Raw genomic sequence first — 20800 nt, forward strand, 5'->3', positions numbered from 1 at the left:
GAGAAAAAAAGTTCCTCCTTTCTGTCTAATACCACATGAAAGTGGTTGGTTTTTGGTATCTTATTTGTCCAGCTTCCATTTTCGTTTTCACACACTTTACAAGAAATACATTGGCGGCAAATTCCGTAGCTTGCTAGCTTGTTTGCGCTGGCTTTCGGAGACTCTTATTTTGAAAGCGCAGGCGCGATGGAGCGGCACTTTTATTGTGAAGACAGGAACTGTGCAGTCAGTCTTTAGGCTTGTGACGGGATGTACGTTTGAAATAAAAAAGTGTCTTTTTTCCTTCACACTTTTGATTGATTGATTGAAACTTGTATTAGTAGATTGCACAGTACAGTACATATTCCGTACAATTGACCACTAAATGGTAACACCCCAATACGTTTTTCAACTTGTTTAAGTCAGGTCATGTGACCGCCTGGCTCTGTTTGATTGGTCCAACGTCACCAGTGACTGCATCTGATTGGTGGAACGGAGTCAAACGTCATTAGTGACTGCATTTTATTGGTGGAACGGAGTCAAACGTCACCAGTAAGGCAGGCACTTTGAAGGTCTGTCTGACAGACCAAAACAAACAAAGCGTGCATTAACAGATCGATAAAAATTAGTAGCGAGTAGCGAGCTGAATGTAGATAAAAGTAGCGGAGTAAAAGTAGCGTTTCTTCTCTATAAATATACTCAAGTAAAAGTAAAAGTATGTTGCATTAAAACTACTCTTAGAAGTACAATTTATCCCAAAAGTTACTCAAGTAGATGTAACGGAGTAAATGTAGCGCGTTACTACCCACCTCTGTATATATATATATATATATATATATATATATTAGGGCTGCAACAACTAATCGATTATAAAAATAGTTGGCGATTAATTTAGTCATTGATTCGTTGGATCTATGCGATGCGCATGCGCAGAGGCTACTTTTTTTTATTTAATTTTTTTATATATAAACCTTTATTTATAAACTGCAACATTTACAAACAGCTGAGAAACAATAATCAAAATAAGTATGGTGCCAGTATGCTGTTTTTTTCTCTCCAATAAAATACTGGAAAGGATAGAAATGTAGTTTGCCTCTTTTATCCGATTACTAATCGATTAATCGAAGTAATAATCGACAGATTGATCGATTATCTAATTAGTTGCAGCCCTTCTATATATTAGGGCTGCAAGAACTAATCGATTAAATCGATTATAAAAATAGTTGGCGATTAATTTAGTCATCGATTCGTTGGATCTATGCGATGCGCATGCGCAGAGGCTACTTTTTTTAATTTAATTTTTTTATATATAAACCTTTATTTATTAACTGCAACATGTACAAACAGCTAAGAAACAATAATCAAAATAAGTATGGTGCCAGTATGCTGTTTTCCCCCCCAATAAAATACTGGAAAGTATAGAAATGTAGTTTGTCTCTTTTATCTGATTACTAATCGATTAATCGAAGTAATAATCGACAGATTAATCGATTATCTAATTAGTTGCAGCCCTTATATATATATATATATTAGGGCTGCAACAACTAATCGATTAAGTCGATTAAAATCGATTATAAAAATAGTTGGCGACTAATTTAGTCATCGATTCGTTGGATCTATGCTATGGGAATGCGCAGAGGCATTTTTTTTCTTTTTTAATAAACCTTTATTTATTAACTGCAACATGTACAAACAGCTGAGAAACAATCAAAATAAATATGGTGCCAGTATGCTGTTTTTTTCCAATAAAATACTGGAAAGGATAGAAATGTAGTTTGCCTCTTTTATCCGATTACTAATCGATTAATCGAAGTAATAATCGACAGATTAATCGATTATCTAATTAGTTGCAGCCCTTATATATATATATATATATATACATATATGTATGTGTGGGAAAAAAATCACAAGACTATTTCATCTCTACAGGCCTGTTTCATGAGGGGGGGTACCCTCAATCATCAGGAGATTTTAATGGGAGCATTCGCATACCATGGTTTATATAGGGCACAGAGTGGGTGGGTACAGGCTGGCCTAGGGGCGTGGTGATTGGCTCATGTGTTACCTAGGAGGTGTTTCCGTCTATGGCGGCATGTTGTTACAATTTCGCTGCGCTTGTTGAGGGATGACAGGTCTGGACGGTAAATAATAAACAGTTTCTCTTTCAAGCATAGGTTGCATCTTTTATTACCACTATTGTAAGGTGTGCTGGATGCAAGAATTTGCCATGTTATTGAGTATTCAACATTATTGTCTTTGAGGTCCCAAATGTGTTTGCTGAGTTCTGTGGTATTTCGCAGGTTTTTGTTCCTGAAAGAAGCCTTGTGATTGTTCCATCTGGTTTTGAATTCACCCTCGGTTAATCCTACATATGTGTCGGATGTGTTAATGTCCTTGCGTATTACCTTAGATTGGTAGACAACTGATGTTTGTAAGCACCCCCCGTTGAGGGGGCAATCAGGTTTCTTTCGACAGTTACATGCTTTGTTGGTTTTGGAGTCGCTCTGACTGGGGGTCGACGGCTCATTTGCAATTGTTTTGTTGTGGTTTGAGATGATTTGTCGTATATTGTTCATGCAGCTGTATATATATATATTGGGGCTGCAACAACTAATCGATTAAGTCGACTAAAATTGATTATAAAAATAGTTGGCGACTAATTTAGTCATCGATTCGTTGGATCTATGCTATGCGCATGCGCAGAGGCAATTTTTTATTTTTATTTTTTTTAAATAAAACTTTATTTATTAACTGCAACATGTACAAACAGCTGAGAAACAATAATCAAAATAAGTATGGTGCCAGTATGCTGGCTTTTTTTCAATAAAATACTGGAAAGGATAGAAATGTAGTTTGTCTCTTTTATCCGATTATTAATCGATTAATCGAAGTAACAATCGACAGATTAATTGATTATCAAATTAATCGTTAGTTGCAGCCCTAATATATATATATATATATATATATATATATATATATATATATATATATATATATATATATATATATATATATATATATATATATAATTCTATTTTAGTTACTTTATTGAGTTTACAACCCCCTGGCGCTGTTTTGTACTGTTTTTGTTACAAAAAGGAATCCCGATCAATTTGAAAAGAGATTATTTTTCACACTCCTTATAGATAGAACCATTAAGTATTTGTCGGAGACATGGTTGTGTTGGGTAGCCATCTGCCTAAAAGGGATGCATTGGACGAGACAGAAGCTAGAGAGACAGAATACAAAGTTTTTATTGATACAATATTTATGCACGAGGGACAAGCAGTAGAAAATTGATGGATGAATGTTGATGTGATTTGTAATGTCAATACAGCTATTACTAATACCAAAACATGACATTTTGTAGTCCTGGTAGCGTCTGCTGAAGTTGTGTGCTCCAACAAGAACGTAGAAAAAGAATCAAGTTGAGGTGAAACAAAGGGATATTGTGTAGTCTTGGACTTAGTCACTGGTCTACTTCCTGCTGCAGCCTCGCAGACAGCCTATATATAGAAGTACAGTACTGAGCCAATTAGTGGCCTGACGTAAGCGTGTTTACTGTACTGGCCTTTTACACAACAACAACAACAACAACAAGAGCATGCACAGCTTCTTGTTCCATGTTTACATTTAAGATTAATTTCCATGATTCACCTCATCGCCACTTTTGTCTCACCAGTGAGGACTTTGCTGTAAAGTTTCTGTTGTTCTTCTCTGAGGGTCTCCTTCACCTTGGCCCGTTTTAGAGCCCCGTCCCTGAATGCACACGCTTGAAATAAATAGTGTAGAATACTACAACACGGTACTATGCAGTGTGAGCACTCACCAAATGAGATCCACTAATCCTCCTTGTGCAGCAATGGCAGCTTTCACTCGGTTGGCAAACTGCACCGCATCCTCCTCTTCCTTCACAACAACAATAATCAGCAATAATCAGCAATAATCATTGAGGTTCCATTTGTCAAGTTCAAACCCCGATGACATTTATTAAACAGACAAGAAGCAAGGAATTAAACAGAGACATGATTCAATTTGGCTGATGAGGAGAAACGTCTGGGCTGTACTGTTGAACAGTCTTCCACCACGCTCTGACGAAATGGTTGCACGCCTCCTCTTTTATTTGGACTTTCTCTGATTACATAGCAACAGCTGTTTCTAAGGGGAGATGGGTCGTAAAAAGCTGTTGCACTCGATCACAAAACAGTTAAAAGAAAAGATGCCTGGAGCTTGCGTCTGTGACGAGCATTACCTGTCTGTTCATGGGCGGCAGGTACCAAACGCTGCACACAATGGCCCAGCTGCTCATCATCCTTAGCAGGTAGTTGACCAAGCCAAACTTGCTGCTGTTCCAGAAGGCGTCCCCAAAGCGCGGGTCATACTGCAACATGCATGCATGGGTGTAAATCAGAATCCGGGTGCAGAAGAAGAAGAAGAAGAAGAAGAAGAAGAAGAAGAACAAGGCCACCTTGATAGCCACTGGGTGGACAGTGCAGCCGATTTCAAAGCTGCCCTTTTTGAACATCATCACTGACGTGTTGTTGATGCATGTTCCTGCAGAGGGAAGATGTGCTTAGATAAAGGTGCATAAACTACATAGAATTCATGGATTAGCATACACACCCTCAGGAAAGATGAGGATGGGCTGTTTGGTTTTATCAGCAACATGCTCTCCAAGCCTGGAAGTCCATGATGTACACTGGATCAATTTGCACTACAGTGCTTTATCATTTATATTGTTTTGGCTATACATTGTATCAATTTAACCTATTTAAAAAGTATTCTACAATTGCATTTTTCATTGAAATGTTATGTTTTCAATGTTATTTTTATATATAACAATGCTGCTTTAACTCATTTTCTACTGTACCCTATTTTTTGTTTTTATTTTAATTTTACATTGTTTTGTTTCATTTTTATGCAAGAGAATGTAGCTTAAATTTCTTTTAAATCTTGCCCTTCTTTTAATTTTTGAATTCAATGAGAATGTTACTTTTTGTCTGGCTTGCATTATGTCTGTCCTTTTTTTTTTAATGTTTCAAATTGCATCTCTATTTTTTCAAATGTAATATATTTTACTTATTACAATTCTAATCAGTCAATCAATCAAAGTTTATTTATATAGCCGTTAATCACAAGTGTCTCAAAGGGCTGCACAAGCCACAATGTTTCTATTGAAAATGATTATTGATAATTGAATAATATCGTATGTTAATACGCCATCATATATTGATAATATTTTCAATAGTAAATTAAAATAAGATTTTTTTTTTTTTACGTTTCAAATTGCAACTCTATTTTTTCATATTATGTATATTTTACTTATTACAATTGTAAATATTGATAATTAAATCATATCTTATGGTTAATACTCCCTCCCTTATTGATAATAACTTAAATGGTAAATTAAAATTACATTTTGATAAGATTTTTTTTTAATGTTTCAAATTGCATCTCTATTTTTTCATAATGTGTATATTTTACTTATTAATTCTAAATAGAATAATTATTGATGATAAAACCATTAAATAATAATATGTTGTAGTTAATACTTTGTCCCATATTGATGATATTTTAAATAGTAAATTAAAACGCAAAAATACTATTTTGATAAGGATTTTTTGGAAACAGTTTTTTAAAATGTAGCTCCTGTTTTTGTTTAATTTAGTGTATATATATTACTTATTATTACAATAATCAAGAAATATTTATTGATGATTAAATCATATCTTATGTTAATACCCCGTCCTATATTGATCATATTTTAAATACTAAATTAAAATAAGATTTTTTTTTAACGTTTCAAATTACAACTCTATTTTTTCATATTGTATATATTTTATTTATTACAATTGTAAAAAAATACATATTATTGATAATTAAATAATATCTTATGGTCAATACTCTGTCCCTTATTGATAACATTTTAACTGGTAAATTCAAATTAAATTTTGATAAGATTTTTTTTTATGTTTCAAATTGCCTCTCTATTTTTCATAATGTATATATTTTACTTACTATTGTTAATTCTAATGAAAAAAATATTGATAATAAAACCATTATAAAATATGTTTTAGTTAATACCTTGTCCCATATTGATGATAATTTCAATAGTAAATTAAAATGAAAAATACTATTTTGATGAGAATTGTTTGGAAACAGTTTGTTTTTATTTAATTCCTATTTTTGTTTCATTTATTGTATATGTATATATGTGTGTGTGTGTGTGTGTGTGTGTGTGTGTGTGTGTGTGTGTATATATATATATATATATATATATATATATATATATATATATATATATATTACATATTATTACAATAATTGAGAAAATATGTACTAATAATTAAATAATATCTTATGTTAATACCCCGTCCTATATTGATAATATTTTAAATAGTAAATTTAAATAACATTTTTTTTAATGTTCAAATTCCAACTCTGTTTTTTCATATTATATATATTTTACTTATTACAATTCTAAAAAAAATATTATTGATAAATAAATAATATCTTATGGTTAATACTCTGTTCCTTATTGATAATATTTTAAATAGTAAATTAAAATTTTCAAGCCATGCATAAATGTCTCTGCCAAAATGAAAAAAAAAAAAAAAAAAAAAGTGTGTTGTTGTATTGTGCAGGTTTGAAATAAATACTTCAATCAATCAATCAAAATAAGATTTTTTTTTTATGTTTCAAATTGCATCTCTATTTTTTCATAATGTATATATTTTACTCATTTTTAATTCTAAAGAAAATGATTATTGATAATAAAACCATTACAAATGTATATTTTATGGTTAATACCTTGTCCCATATTGATATTTTAAATAGTAAATTAAAATGAAAAATACTATTCTAATAAGGATTTTTTGGAAACATTTTTTCCCCATTTAGTTCCTATTTTAGTATTATTTTTTGTATATATATTACTCATTATTGCAATAATCAAGAAAAATATTTATTGATAATTAAATACAAAATAATTAAATAAAATCCGGTATTGTTAGCGTATTGTAATGACAAAGTAGATATAAAATAGGAGTTTAAAAAAATAAATTTTTTAAAAAGGGACCGTGAGCAGTTGTGCTGATGCTGTAGTTGCACCTTTTGGCCACTAGATGTCGGTCTTTCATTTGTGCTCTGTCAAACCAGATGTGTGGCGAAGATCTAACCATGGCTTTCTGGATCATTCCCATGAGTCCACCATGCAGCTGTCCCACCTGAGAAAAGTGGACAAAATGTCCATGCGTGTACATACACTCGTCTGTGGATGTTATATACAGATATATTGTTGTTGTACCAGGGAGTAGCAGCCATCGTTGGCCAAGATGATGACGTCAATAGGTGTTGTGTGATTGGCTACACAAATACCCCCACTCTTTGGTTTGTTCTCTCTGAAATGAAGCACACACACACACACATTGTCGTGTTGTTGTGAAAGTACCACACACACTTTGTAGTGTAACTTGTAATAGTAGGTGTTTATTGTTATGATGTCTACCTGTTGTGATAGGTGATAATGGCTGAGATGGATCTTGCACAGAGGTGGTAACAAACTCTATGGACCTTCTCAGTCAGGTAAACTCTCAAGCTGAACCCACGCAGACACACACACAAAGACAGAGAGGCATGAGCATCTTAAAGTAAAACAATAATGTACACACTAAACAATGTTGGGTTAAAAAATAACCCAGTTTTAACCCAAATGCTGGTTCAAAAAAGGACAAGCCCCTTATTTCAGTTATTTTAACTCAACATTTTAGGTAAATTTTTTCAACCCAATTTTTGCATTGAATCCATCCATCCATCCATCCATCTTCTTCCGCTTATCCGAGGTCGGGTCGCGGGGGCAGCAGCCTAAGCAGGGAAGCCCAGACTTCCCTCTCCCCAGCCACTTCGTCCAGCTCTTCCTGTGGGACCCCGAGGCGTTCCCAGGCCAGCCGGGAGACATAGTCTTCCCAACGTGTCCTGGGTCTTCCTCGCGGCCTCCTACCGGTCGGACGTGCCCTAAACACCTCCCTAGGGAGGCGTTCGGGTGGCATCCTGACCAGATGCCCGAACCACCTCATCTGGCTCCTCTCCATGTGGAGGAGCAGCGGCTTTACTTTGAGCTCCTCCCGGATGGCAGAGCTTCTCACCCTATCTCTAAGGGAGAGCCCCGCCACCCGGCGGAGGAAACTCATTTCGGCCGCTTGTACCCGTGATCTTGTCCTTTCGGTCATAACCCAAAGCTCATGACCATAGGTGAGGATGGGAACGTTGATCGACCGGTAAATTGAGAGCTTTGCCTTCCGGCTCAGCTCCTTCTTCACCACAACGGACCGATACAGCGTCCGCATTACTGAAGACGCCGCACCGATCCGCCTGTCGATCTCACGATCCACTCTTCCCTCACTCGTGAACAAGACTCCGAGGTACTTGAACTCCTCCACTTGGGGCAAGATCTCCTCCCCAACCCGGAGATGGCACTCCACCCTTTTCCGGGTGAGAACCATGGACTCGGACTTGGAGGTGCTGATTCTCATCCCAGTCGCTTCACACTCAGCTGCGAACCGATCCAGTGAGAGCTGAAGATCCTGGCCAGATGAAGCCATCAGGACCACATCATCTGCAAAAAGCAGAGACCTAATCCTGCAGCCACCAAACCAGATCCCCTCAACGCCTTGACTGCGCCTAGAAATTCTGTCCATAAAGGTTATGAACAGAATCGGTGACAAAGGGCAGCCTTGGCGGAGTCCAACCCTCACTGGAAACGTGTCCGACTTACTACCGGCAATGCGGACCAAGCTCTGGCACTGATCATACAGGGAGCGGACTGCCACAATCAGACAGTCCGATACCCCATACTCTCTGAGCACTCCCCACAGGACTTCCCGAGGGACACGGTCGAATGCCTTCTCCAAGTCCACAAAACACATGTAGACTGGTTGGCATTGAATCATTTAACCCAAAAGTTGAGTTATGCTAACTCAATGTTGGTTGATTCATAACCCAACTATTGGGTTGAATTTATTTAACACAAACGCTGAGTTATGCTCACTACAATGTTGGGTTATTTAGCGCTCCTTGACCCAATAGTTGGTTAAAAATGATGCATTTTACTGCTGGTTTGTCCTACTCCTTCACAACTACTGATCAAAATTATTTTTATTCCATTGAAATATACTCAAAAGCAAGATATGAGTTACATTTTTTTCTCTCCAATAATTATGGTCTATGGTCATAGTCAGTGTTGGGACTAACGCGTTACAAAGTAACGCGTTACTGTAACGCCGTTAGTTTCGGCGGTAACTAGTAATCTAACGCGTTATTTGTTATATTCAGTAACTCAGTTACCGTTACTACATGATGCGTTACTGCGTTATTTTACGTTACTTTTGATGTAGTATCGGCTAGAAACAGAAGCGCTGCGGTGTCGTTCTTCTGAATCTTCCTCTGTCACAAGCCGGAGAGAAGAAAAGAGGCGTGCTCTGGGTGTGTGTGTGTGTGGGGAGGGGAGGGGAGGCACACACGTGATACACGGTTTGATATAGGAAACAAACAAAAAAAAGGTTGTTGGCACGTTCAGTCCACACACAGCGTGGTCATGGCGAGCGCAGTAACGGAGGAGCTTGAACGCCCCGCGCCATTGAATCGGTGTGTTTATAAGTGCAGACTCGGTTGTGCAAAACGAGGGTTTTAAACACACGCTGAACGTGCTTGAACCACGTTACGACATCCCGTCGCGCACCCACTTCAGCGATAAGATTGTGCCAGATCTTTATGAGCAGAAGAAAAAAGTTGTGGATGAACTATCCCGAGCATCAGCTGTTGCGCTCATGACAGACGGGTGGACGTCCAGCGGAACTATAAGCGCTCACTTCATCACAGCAGACTGGGAGATGAGAAGACACGCCCCCTCTACGAGAGTCACCTTGCGCAGGTACTGACACAAGCAGTGGAGGAATGGAAGATAAAGATATCCCAGTCACACGTGATAATGCCAAAAATCTAATAATTACAGTGAATGAGGCAGGACTGGGACCACAGATAGGTGCTTTGCACATGTAGTGAATTTGGCATCACAGAAGGGAATCTCAGTCAATAGGATGGAGCGCCTCTTTGGGAGGATCAGGAAGGTTTCCTACTTCCACCCAAGCACAACAGCTGCTCATGTGCTTAAGACAAAGCAAGAAATGCTAAAGCTGCCTAATCATAAGCTCATACATGATGTCCCAACGAGGTGGAACTCCATTTATGATATGTTGGAGCAGCAGGCAGCTATATACTCTGCATTGACCCACAACACCCTGAAGACAAATGTCACCCTCTCTGATGATGATGTGAGAGTGGAAGATGAGGTCCTCCAGGTGCTTAAACCCCTCAAAAGTGTTCCATCTCTACTGAGCACTAAAACTTCACCATCTGTGTCAATGATCCTGCCACTGAAAACAAGGATTCTACAATCCATGGCTCCAAGTGTGGAAGACAGCAGCATCACTCCAGATGTCAGGCTTAATGTGCCTTCTTATGTTGCACTTTAACTTGTTTTTTTATTAATGGTCATTGGTCCAAGTTTAAAGAAAGGAGGAATGCCTTTTTATGTTGCACTGTTTTTCATTAATTATGTTAAAAGGGAAATAAAAATGCATGTCAAGTTGATCAACAGATTGTATTATTCTCCAGTGCAATAACAGTACTGAAATGAAGGCAAAAAGGGCATTAATGGGAGCTTTAAAAAAAAGAAGAAAAAAAAAAGTAACTAAATAGTTACTTTTCACAGTAACGCATTACTTTTTGGTGTAAGTAACTGAGTTAGTAACTGAGTTACTTTTGAAATAAAGTAAATAGTAACTGTAACTAGTTACTGGTTTTCAGTAACTAACCCAACACTGGTCATAGTAGTTCTATACAGCATGCTCAAATATGTTCATGTACTTAAGATGTGTGATTGTAAATAATCTTAATGACATTAATTCTTAATAAAATTCCCTTCAAGAAAAAAGTAACCCAAAAAATGATTGCTCTTCATAAAATTAACTCCAAAATTTAACCCAACACTCGCAACTTATAAATTGGGTTATCAAAATAACCCAGCATTTTTTTTAGTGTGTAGCAATAAACCGCAAAACCTCAGATGATGATTCCTTTATTGTCATGTTTTATATTTAAAACAGAGTATTGCAATTTTGAAATAGATAAAGTAGTTAAATGAGCTTCACAGCCTGGTGTGTTGCATTTTTTTTTAAACACCATTATATATATCATAAGCTTATTCATCTTTCCTAATGTTTGTATTTTTTATTTCCTCCCTCAAAACCATACAATTTATTTCCTTGAAAAAAACTAAGACTTTATTCTCAAGAGACTTCTATTTTTATGTCATGAAATAATGATTTATTTCCTAAGAATATACTTTATTTTTAAATACTTTTCTTCCACAAAAATATGCCACGTTGAATGTTTCCCTCTCAAATAACATTACTTTATTTTTTACAATATTATTTGAAAAAAAAAAAAAAAAAGTACCCCCATTACAATTTTTCTTGAAAATCTACATTTTCCCTAAAAAAGATACAACTAATTTGCTCTAAAAACATTTTGTAAAAAGAGTACTTTTTTCTTGAACATGTACAACAGTTTTTTTTCACCTAATTGCCCTTATATTCTTCAAATAGTATTGCTTCAGATCATTCTTAAAATATTATTGTTTTTTTAAACAAGCCTTTTTGAAAAAAAAAAATACAAATAAACATAAAAAACGTTATTTCTCAAAAATTATTTGACATTATTGTATTTTTGTACTAAAAATACTTTTCCCCCTAGAAAATACCAGAAAACTAAAATAAATTCTGAAATAATTATACTGTTTTTGAAAATACATGAATGTTAATTTTTTTTAATACTTTGTCCTCATGTAATTACGATTTATATTTTGAAAAAAATAAAATAAATTAATAAATAAAAGACTTTAATTCTCTAAAATTATTTGACATTATTGTATTTTTGTGCTGAAAATTCATTTTCCCCTAGAAAATACCAGAAAACTAAATTATATTCTTATATAATTATACTGTTTTTAAGAATATATGAATGTTGTTTTTTTAAATACTTTGTTCTCATATAATTATGATTTGTATTTTGAAAAAAAGAAAATAAATTAATAAATAAAATACTTTAATTCTCTAAAATTATTTGACATTATTGTATTTTTGTGCTGAAAATACATTTTACCCTAGAAAATACCAGAAAACTAAAATATATTCTTATATAATTATACTGTTTTTAAGAATATATGAATGTTGTTTTTTTAAATACTTTGTTCTCATATAATTATGATTTGTATTTTGAAAAAAAAAATAATAATAAATAAAAATACTTTAATTCTCTAAATTTATTTGACATTATTGTATTCGTGTGCTAAAAATACTTTTTCCCCTGGAAAATACCAGAAAATTAAAATACATTCTTAAATAATTATACTGTTTTTGAAAATATATGAATGTTAATTTTTTAAATACTTTGTTCTCATATAATTATGATTTGTATTTTGAAAAAAATAAAACAAATTAATAAATAAAAGACTTTAATTCTCTAAAATTATTTGACATTATTGTATTTTTGTGCTGAAAATACATTTTACCCTAGAAAATACCAGAAAACTAAAATATATTCTTATATAATTATACTGTTTTTAAAAATATATGAATGTTGTTTTCTTAAATACTTTGTTCTCATATAATTATGATTTGTATTTTGAAAAAATAAAAAATAATAAATAAAAATACTTTAATTCTGTAAATTTATTTGACATTATTGTATTCGTGTGCTAAAAATACTTTTTCCCCTGGAAAATACCAGAAAACTGAAATACATTCTTAAATAATTATACTGTTTTTGAAAATATATGAATGTTAATTTTTTAAATACTTTGTTCTCATATAATTATGATTTATATTTTGAAAAAAATAAAATAAATTAATAAATAAAAGACTTTAATTCTCTAAAATGATTTGACATTATTGTATTTTTGTGCTGAAAATTCATTTTCCCCTAGAAAATACCTGAAAACTAAAATATATTCTTATATAATTATACTGTTTTTAAGAATATATGAATGTTGTTTTTTTAAATACTTTGTTCTCATATAATTATGATTTGTATTTTGAAAAAATAAAAAATAATAAATAAAAATACTTTAATTCTGTAAATTTATTTGACATTATTGTATTCGTGTGCTAAAAATACTTTTTCCCCTGGAAAATACCAGAAAACTAAAATAAATTCTTAAATAATTATACTGTTTTTGAAAATATATGAATGTTAATTTTTTAAATACTTTGTTCTCATATAATTATGATTTGTATTTTGAAAAAAATAAAATAAATTAATAAATAAAAGACTTTAATTCTCTAAAATTATTTGACATTATTGTATTTTTGTGCTGAAAATACACTTTCCCCTAGAAAATACCAGAAAACTAAAATATATTCTTATATAATTATACTGTTTTTAAAAATATATGAATGTTGTTTTCTTAAATACTTTGTTCTCATATAATTATGATTTGTATTTTGAAAAAATAAAAAATAATAAATAAAAATACTTTAATTCTGTAAATTTATTTGACATTATTGTATTCTTGTGCTAAAAATACTTTTTCCCCTGGAAAATACCAGAAAACTAAAATAAATTCTTAAATAATTATACAGTTTTTGAAAATATATGAATGTTAATTTTTGTAATACTTTGTTCTCATATAATTACGATTTATATTTTGAAAAAAATAAAATAAATTAATAAATAAAATACTTTAATTCTCTAAAATGATTTGACATTATTGTATTTTTGTGCTGAAAATACGTTTTCCCCTAGAAAATACCAGAAAACTAAAATATATTCTTATATAATTATACTGTTTTTAAGAATATATGGATGTTGGTTTTTTAAATACTTTGTTCTCATATAATTATGATTTGTATTTTGAAAAAATAAAAAATAAAAGTACTTTAATTCTGTAAATTTATTTGACATTATTGTATTTGTGTGCCGAAAATAAAATTTCCCCTAGATATAATGATTTGTATTCCGAAAAAAATAATAAAATAAAATAAAATATATTATTAAAAAGACAAGTAATTTTGCAACAAAAATTGTGACTTTATTCTGGTAGTATAATTATTTGTTTCTCATTTTAAAATGGCTTTAATACACCTCCTTTTTAAGGTGCACCACAGAAAGTAGTGCGCTATATGTAATAGAGGTCAAGGTCAAGGTCAAGGTTTCTTTAATGGTAACCAGAGGTAAAACAGTTGTGCAGACATTTGTAATTTAGCATCAAGACAGAATGAAGCAAGCAAACACAAATCATATAAAACATAAAAACATTTAAAAAATCCGCAAACGACCACCAGTATACAGGGACACTGTAGAACAATAAAATATAATACCTAATAAACCAATAAAATCATTGCGATTAAAGTGCTATGGCATAATAAATAAATAAAAATAAATAAAATCACCATGTGACAGCCTTATTTAAGCATGTGATGGCAGCAGGTACAAAAGTATTCTTATATCGTTTAGTCCTACAAAGAGGAACAATGAAGTGTAAAGGTGAAAGTGCGCCCTCTGGTGGCTACTTACTCTCTGTTTGGTAAACAAGCCACGATGGCCGTGAAGAGAAAGAGCAGCTGTATGCCAGTCACTGCTACAGTCAGCCTGCGGTGATGAAAACAAACACATTTTAAATCAAACTTGGCACATTTTCTTTGGACATTTGTCTTCCCAGACCTGAGAGGCAGCAGGACGCCATAGCGCAGGAGGACGCCGACCCCCCACAGCACGCCGAGCCTCATGCTGATGTTGTGGAAGTTGGAGCTGCTCCTCGTCAACAAGTTCCAGGTGTCCAACTCCTGGGCCGAGAAGCGCTTGGTGACGTCGTCGTCCACGATGCACTCCGCTCCTCTGCGGCAGAAGTGGAGGACGTCGGCCATCTTGAAGTGGTGGCGGCCAGCGGAGGCCCCGAACTGCTGGACGTCCTGCTGGAAAGATGGCTCCTTTTTGGCAATGATGTCCACTGTGAGGGACAGTACAAGACACTTAATTTGAGGTATTGCAAGGAGACATGAATACAATATTGGATTTCAGCCTACTGTACCATGGCTGTGTGCTTTATGGAGGACATGATTCTGTTCTTTGCTGCCCATCTACATTCAAAATAAAATAAATATGTCAGAAAATGTTCTTGGAAATAAATCAGACTTTTTATTCTCCAAATTTTTTTTTTAATAGGACTTGGAAAAATAAATAAATAAACAATAATAATAAAAAATAAATTATATATATATATATATATATATATATATATATATATATATATATATATATATATATATATATATATATATATATATATATATATATATATATATATATATATATATATAATTTATTTTTTATTATTATCATTTATTTATTTATTTATTTTTCCAAGTATATATATATATATATATATATATATATATATATATATATATATATATATATATATATATATATATATATATATATATATATTTTTTTTTAATAGGACTTGGAAAAATAAATAAATAAACAATAATAATAAAAAATAAATTATATATATATATATATATATATATATATATATATATATATATATATATATATATATATATATATATATATATATATAATTTATTTTTTATTATTATCATTTATTTATTTATTTATTTTTCCAAGTATATATATATATATATATATATATATATATATATATATATATATATATATATATATATATATATATATATATATATATATATTTTTAATAGGACTTGGAAAAATAAATAAATAAACAATAATAATAAAAAATAAATTTTATATATATATATATATATATATATATATATATATAAAATTTATTTTTTATTATTATCATTTATTTATTTATTTTTCCAAGTCCTATTAAAAAAAAATATATATATATATATTATATATATATATATATATATATATATATATATATATATATATATATATATATATATATATATATATATATATATATATATATATATATATATCCATCCATCCATTTCCTACCGCTTATTCCCTTTGGGGTCGCGGGGGCGCTGGAGCCTACCTCAGCTACAATCGGGCGGAAGGCGGGGTACACCCTGGACAAGTCGCCACCTCATCGCAGGGCCAACACAGATAGACAGACAACATTCACTCTCACATCCACACACTAGGGCCAATTTTAGTGTTGCCAATCAACTTATCCCCAGGTGCATGTCTTTGGATCTATATATATATATATATATATATATATATATATATATATATATATATATATATATATATATATATATATATATATATATATATATATATATATATATATATATACATTTTTTTTTTTTTTCATGACTATTTACATTGTAGATTGTCACTGAAGGCATCGAAACTATGAATGAATACACGTGGAGTTATGTACTTGACAAAAAAAGGTGAAATAACGGAAAAAACATGTTTTGTATTCTAGTTTCTTCAAAATAGCCACCCTTTGCTCGGATTACTGCTTTGCACACTCTTGGCATTCTTTCGATGAGCTTCAAGCACACCTGTGAACTGAAAACCATTTCAGGTGACTACCTCTTGAAGCTCATTGAGAGAATGCCAAGACTGTGCGAAAAAGTAATCAGAGAAAAGGGTGGCTATTTTGAGGAAATTAGAATAGAAAACATGTTTTCAGTTATTTCACCTTTTTTTTGTTAAGTACATAACTCCACATGTGTTCATTCATAGTTTTGATGCCTTTAGTGACAATCTACAATGTAAATAGTCATGAAAATAAAGAAAACACATTGAATGAGAAGGTTTGTCCAAACTTTTGGCCTTTACTGTGAATATATATATACCTATATATATATATATTTTATTTTTTTTTATTTTTTTTTCAATCTATTTAATTTATATATATATATATATATATATATATATATATATAGTAATATTGATGTAAAATACTCCTGAATATAATGTGGATTAAAAGGAAACCATCCCATTTATTCTAAAAAGCTGTGGTCAGAATGTCAGAAAAAGTCGTACTTTTTACAAAAATACATTTGTGAGAAAATGGCAGGAAATAAGTCTGAATTTAACAAAGCATAAAGTAATATTGACAGAAAATACTCCTGAATATTATGTGGCTGCAAAGAGAAAAAACTCATATCTTTATTTAGAAGCTGTGGTTGAAATGTTATGTGAAAAAATACATATTTTTACGAGAATTAAATTGTAATGAAATTAAAAAATTAAAGCTTTCTCAGGATTAAAGTAATAGTAACTAAAATACTCTTGAATGTAACGTGGATTAAAAATACAAACAATTCCTAATCTATTTAAAAATCTTTGGTCAGAATGTTACATGGAAAAAAAGTTGTACTTTTTACAATAATAAAACTGTAATACAATTACAATAAATAAGGCTGAATTTCACATGGTTAAAGTAATACTGACATAAAATACTCTTGAACATTATGTGGCTGCAAAGAAAAAAAACAATCATAATATTTTGTTCAGAAGCTGTGTTCAAAATGTTACATACATTTTTTTTTTTTTTTTTTTTTTTTTACAAAAATACAACTGTAATAAAATGACAGGAAATACGGTAAGTCTGAATTTAACAAGGATAAAGTAATATTGACAGAAAATACTCCTTAATATGATGTGGCTGCAAAGAGAAAACAAATCATATATTTTTTCAGAAGCTGTGGTTGAAATGTTACATGAAAAAATACATATTTTTTTACAAGAATTAAATTGTAATGAAATCAAAAATTTAGGAATTTCTAAGAAATAAAGTAATAGTAATGTAAAATACTCCTGAATATAACGTTGATTAAAACTTTTTTTTTTTTAATTCCCTATTTATTTAAAAAATCTGTGGTCAGAATGTTACATGGAAAAAAGTCGTACTTTTTACAAGAATAAAACTTTAATAAACAATCATAATATTTTGTTCAGAAGCTGTGTTCTAAATGTTACATTAAAAAATTTGTATTTATTTACTCTAATAAAATTGTAATAAAATGAAAATAAGTCAAAATTTCAAAGGATAAAGCTGTATTTTTTTTAATTTATAAAAAAAAAAAAATTAAGCAGAAGAGAATAGTCAGAATATTCAGAGAAATGTGGGGTAACTTCACCAGAATAAATGTGTAATAATATTAGAATAAGATTGTGGAGGGAGATGTTGCCAGCGCTGCCTGCTTGAGCAAAGGTCACCGCCTCTGTCCATGGTGCTGAGGACAGAGCACCATCAGACGGGGGCATGGCAGTGCTGACGGCGAGACACAGCTGGCAGGTGATTCGATTTCACAGGTGGTACGTGTTAATCTAATCATTTGTCGTCTTTAACAGTAAGCGGCCGGGAGCAGGATGAGAGAGAGGATACGGACGTGACTTAAAGGTCACGTTCTGCGGAAGAAAGACTTTGATAAAAACCTATGTGCTTTAAAACATTGTTAAAAAAGGCACGCTTGGCTCCTGTGAAGTGTCTGTCAGTGGGACCGCTAGGAAGCGACATCCACAAAGATAAAGTAATATGGTCGGATAAAGTTCAGATTGTCACGGAATTACGTGGCGAAAAATGTCAACATTTAGTTAGAATAAACTTCCATATTTAGGAGAATCATCAGGAAAAGGGTGCATTTTTTTCAAATAAATTGTAAATGTAAAAATTCTAACGTTATAAGAATATTATTATTAAGTAATAATATGAGGAAACAAGTTGAAATTGTGCAACATTTTGACACTAAGTTCTACATGATCTAAAGTTGTGTCCTGAAAAGACAGATGCTGTGTCGGCCTCCCGGGAGCATCCACATGACAGATGTTGTTCCCCGGGAGCAAAGGATTTGGTCTTTCCCTCCCCAGAATGTCGGGGGAGCGACATGAGTCTCATCTCGTCCTCGTGGGATGAAGACAGACACAAAGTCGTCTCTCTGGATTTCATCAACACTCACAAAATGAAAGAGTCAACATGTGACCTTAATGAGGAGAATAATCATCTTCATTTCGAGAGCGCATCAAGTAACATGAGTCCTTTATTACAGTACTTGACCAGCTGTGTCTTTCTCCTAGTGGACATTGGTGGGATTGAATTTCTTCAACAAAACAAGCAATCATAATAATAAACAAACAATTTAAAATACACAAATATACCAAAAGGGTATTATTAGGGCCACAAAAAGGTAATATTTTTAGTTTAAAAAAAAGCTGTGATACTCCACTATATATATATATATATATATATATATATATATATATATATATATATATATATATATATATATATATATATATATATATAGAGATATATATATATATATATATATATATATATATATATATCATACTTGCCAACCCTCCCGGATTTTCCGGGAGACTCCCGAAATTCAGCGCCTCTCCCGAAAACCTCCCGGGACAAATTTTCTCCCGAAAATCTCGCGAAATTCAGGCGGAGCTGGAAGCCACGCCCCCTCCAGCTCCATGCGGACCTGAGTGACGTGTCAACAGCCTGTATTAAAGTCCGCTTTCCCACAATATAAACAGCGTGCCTGCCCAAACACGTTATAACTGTAGAATGATGGAGGGCGAGTTCTTGGTTTCTTATGTGGGTTTATTGTTAGGCAGTTTCATTAACGTCCTCCCAGCGCGGTAACAACACACAACAACAGCAGTCATGTTTTATTCTACCGTAAAGCAGTTCGTCTGCCGTAAACAGCAATGTTGTTGTAATATATTGAGTTGGAGGCAATAACCAGGCGAGGGGATGAAGTACGTCTCTTTGCTGTAGACTTCAGAACAGACTCACACACTTGACGTCAGGTGCGCAACACCACGTAAATCGTTGGCCAACCAAAAAGTAACCCCAGTACGCTATAGCCAACATTCACCAGGAGATGGCAACAGACAAACATAGATCACTATTACATTCCTCCCCTTTTAGAAATGGAGAAGTTCTTCAAAATAAATAAACAACCCAACCAAAAAAGGCAGCAGCTCATTTAAAAAACTGTACTTAAGCCACATTCTTTTTTTTTTTTTTTAGTACTGAACTCTTAACCCTCATTTGTAAACAATAACATGCTTATTATACAAACAGTTTTTGTACACCTTTAACACAGATTTTTATACTGTCTTCAGAGATTCAGTTTTTTTGGTGGTACTCGAAACCTTTCTGGGTACCTGCGAAAGGGTGTTCAGCATGGTTAGAAAAATAGTGACAGAGAATAGAACAAGGATGGACAATTCAACCCTTAACTCAACAATGAGTAGATGAGTGTTATGTGTGTGTAAATGTGTAAATAAATGAACACTAAAATTCAAGTATTTATTTTATTTATATATGTATATATATATATATATATATATATATATATATATATATATATATATATATATATATATATATATATATATATAGCCCTGCGATTAGGTGGCGACTTGTCCAGGGTGTACCCCGCCTTCCGCCCGATTGTAGCTGAGATAGGCTCCAGCGCCCCCCGCGACCCCAAAAGGGAATAAGCGGTAGAAAATGGATGGATGGATATATATATATATATATAATAAAATAATTATATATATAGCTAGAATTCACTGAAAGTCAAGTATTTCTTATATATATATATATATATATATATATATATATATGAAATACTTGACTTGGTGAATTCTAGCTGTAAATATACTCCTCCCCTCTTAGCCACGCCCCCAACCACGCCCCCGCCCCACCCCGACCACGCCC

At 32.4% G+C, this 20800-nt stretch overlaps 1 protein-coding gene across 3 annotated transcripts in view; it reads right to left on the reverse strand.

Moving 5' to 3' along the window:
* Nucleotides 1-3256: 3256 nt before the first annotated feature.
* Nucleotides 3257-20800, reverse strand: part of gpat4 (glycerol-3-phosphate acyltransferase 4) — an 18547-nt gene continuing 1003 nt past the window's right edge. For all 3 annotated transcript variants that reach the window (XM_061926947.1, XM_061926948.1, XM_061926946.1), the window contains 11 exons: nt 15125-15173; nt 14758-15043; nt 14611-14685; nt 7487-7576; nt 7286-7379; nt 7090-7205; nt 4603-4658; nt 4448-4533; nt 4232-4360; nt 3809-3888; nt 3257-3738 (listed from right to left, as the gene is read on the reverse strand). In XM_061926947.1, the coding sequence (XP_061782931.1) occupies nt 3633-3738; nt 3809-3888; nt 4232-4360; nt 4448-4533; nt 4603-4658; nt 7090-7205; nt 7286-7379; nt 7487-7576; nt 14611-14685; nt 14758-15043; nt 15125-15173 (1167 nt within the window). In that variant the 3' untranslated portion in view covers nt 3257-3632. The remainder of the gene's footprint in view (nt 3739-3808; nt 3889-4231; nt 4361-4447; nt 4534-4602; nt 4659-7089; nt 7206-7285; nt 7380-7486; nt 7577-14610; nt 14686-14757; nt 15044-15124; nt 15174-20800) is intronic.

Source organism: Nerophis lumbriciformis, linkage group LG32, assembly GCF_033978685.3.
Source record: "Nerophis lumbriciformis linkage group LG32, RoL_Nlum_v2.1, whole genome shotgun sequence".
NCBI classification, from domain to species: Eukaryota; Metazoa; Chordata; class Actinopteri; order Syngnathiformes; family Syngnathidae; genus Nerophis; species Nerophis lumbriciformis.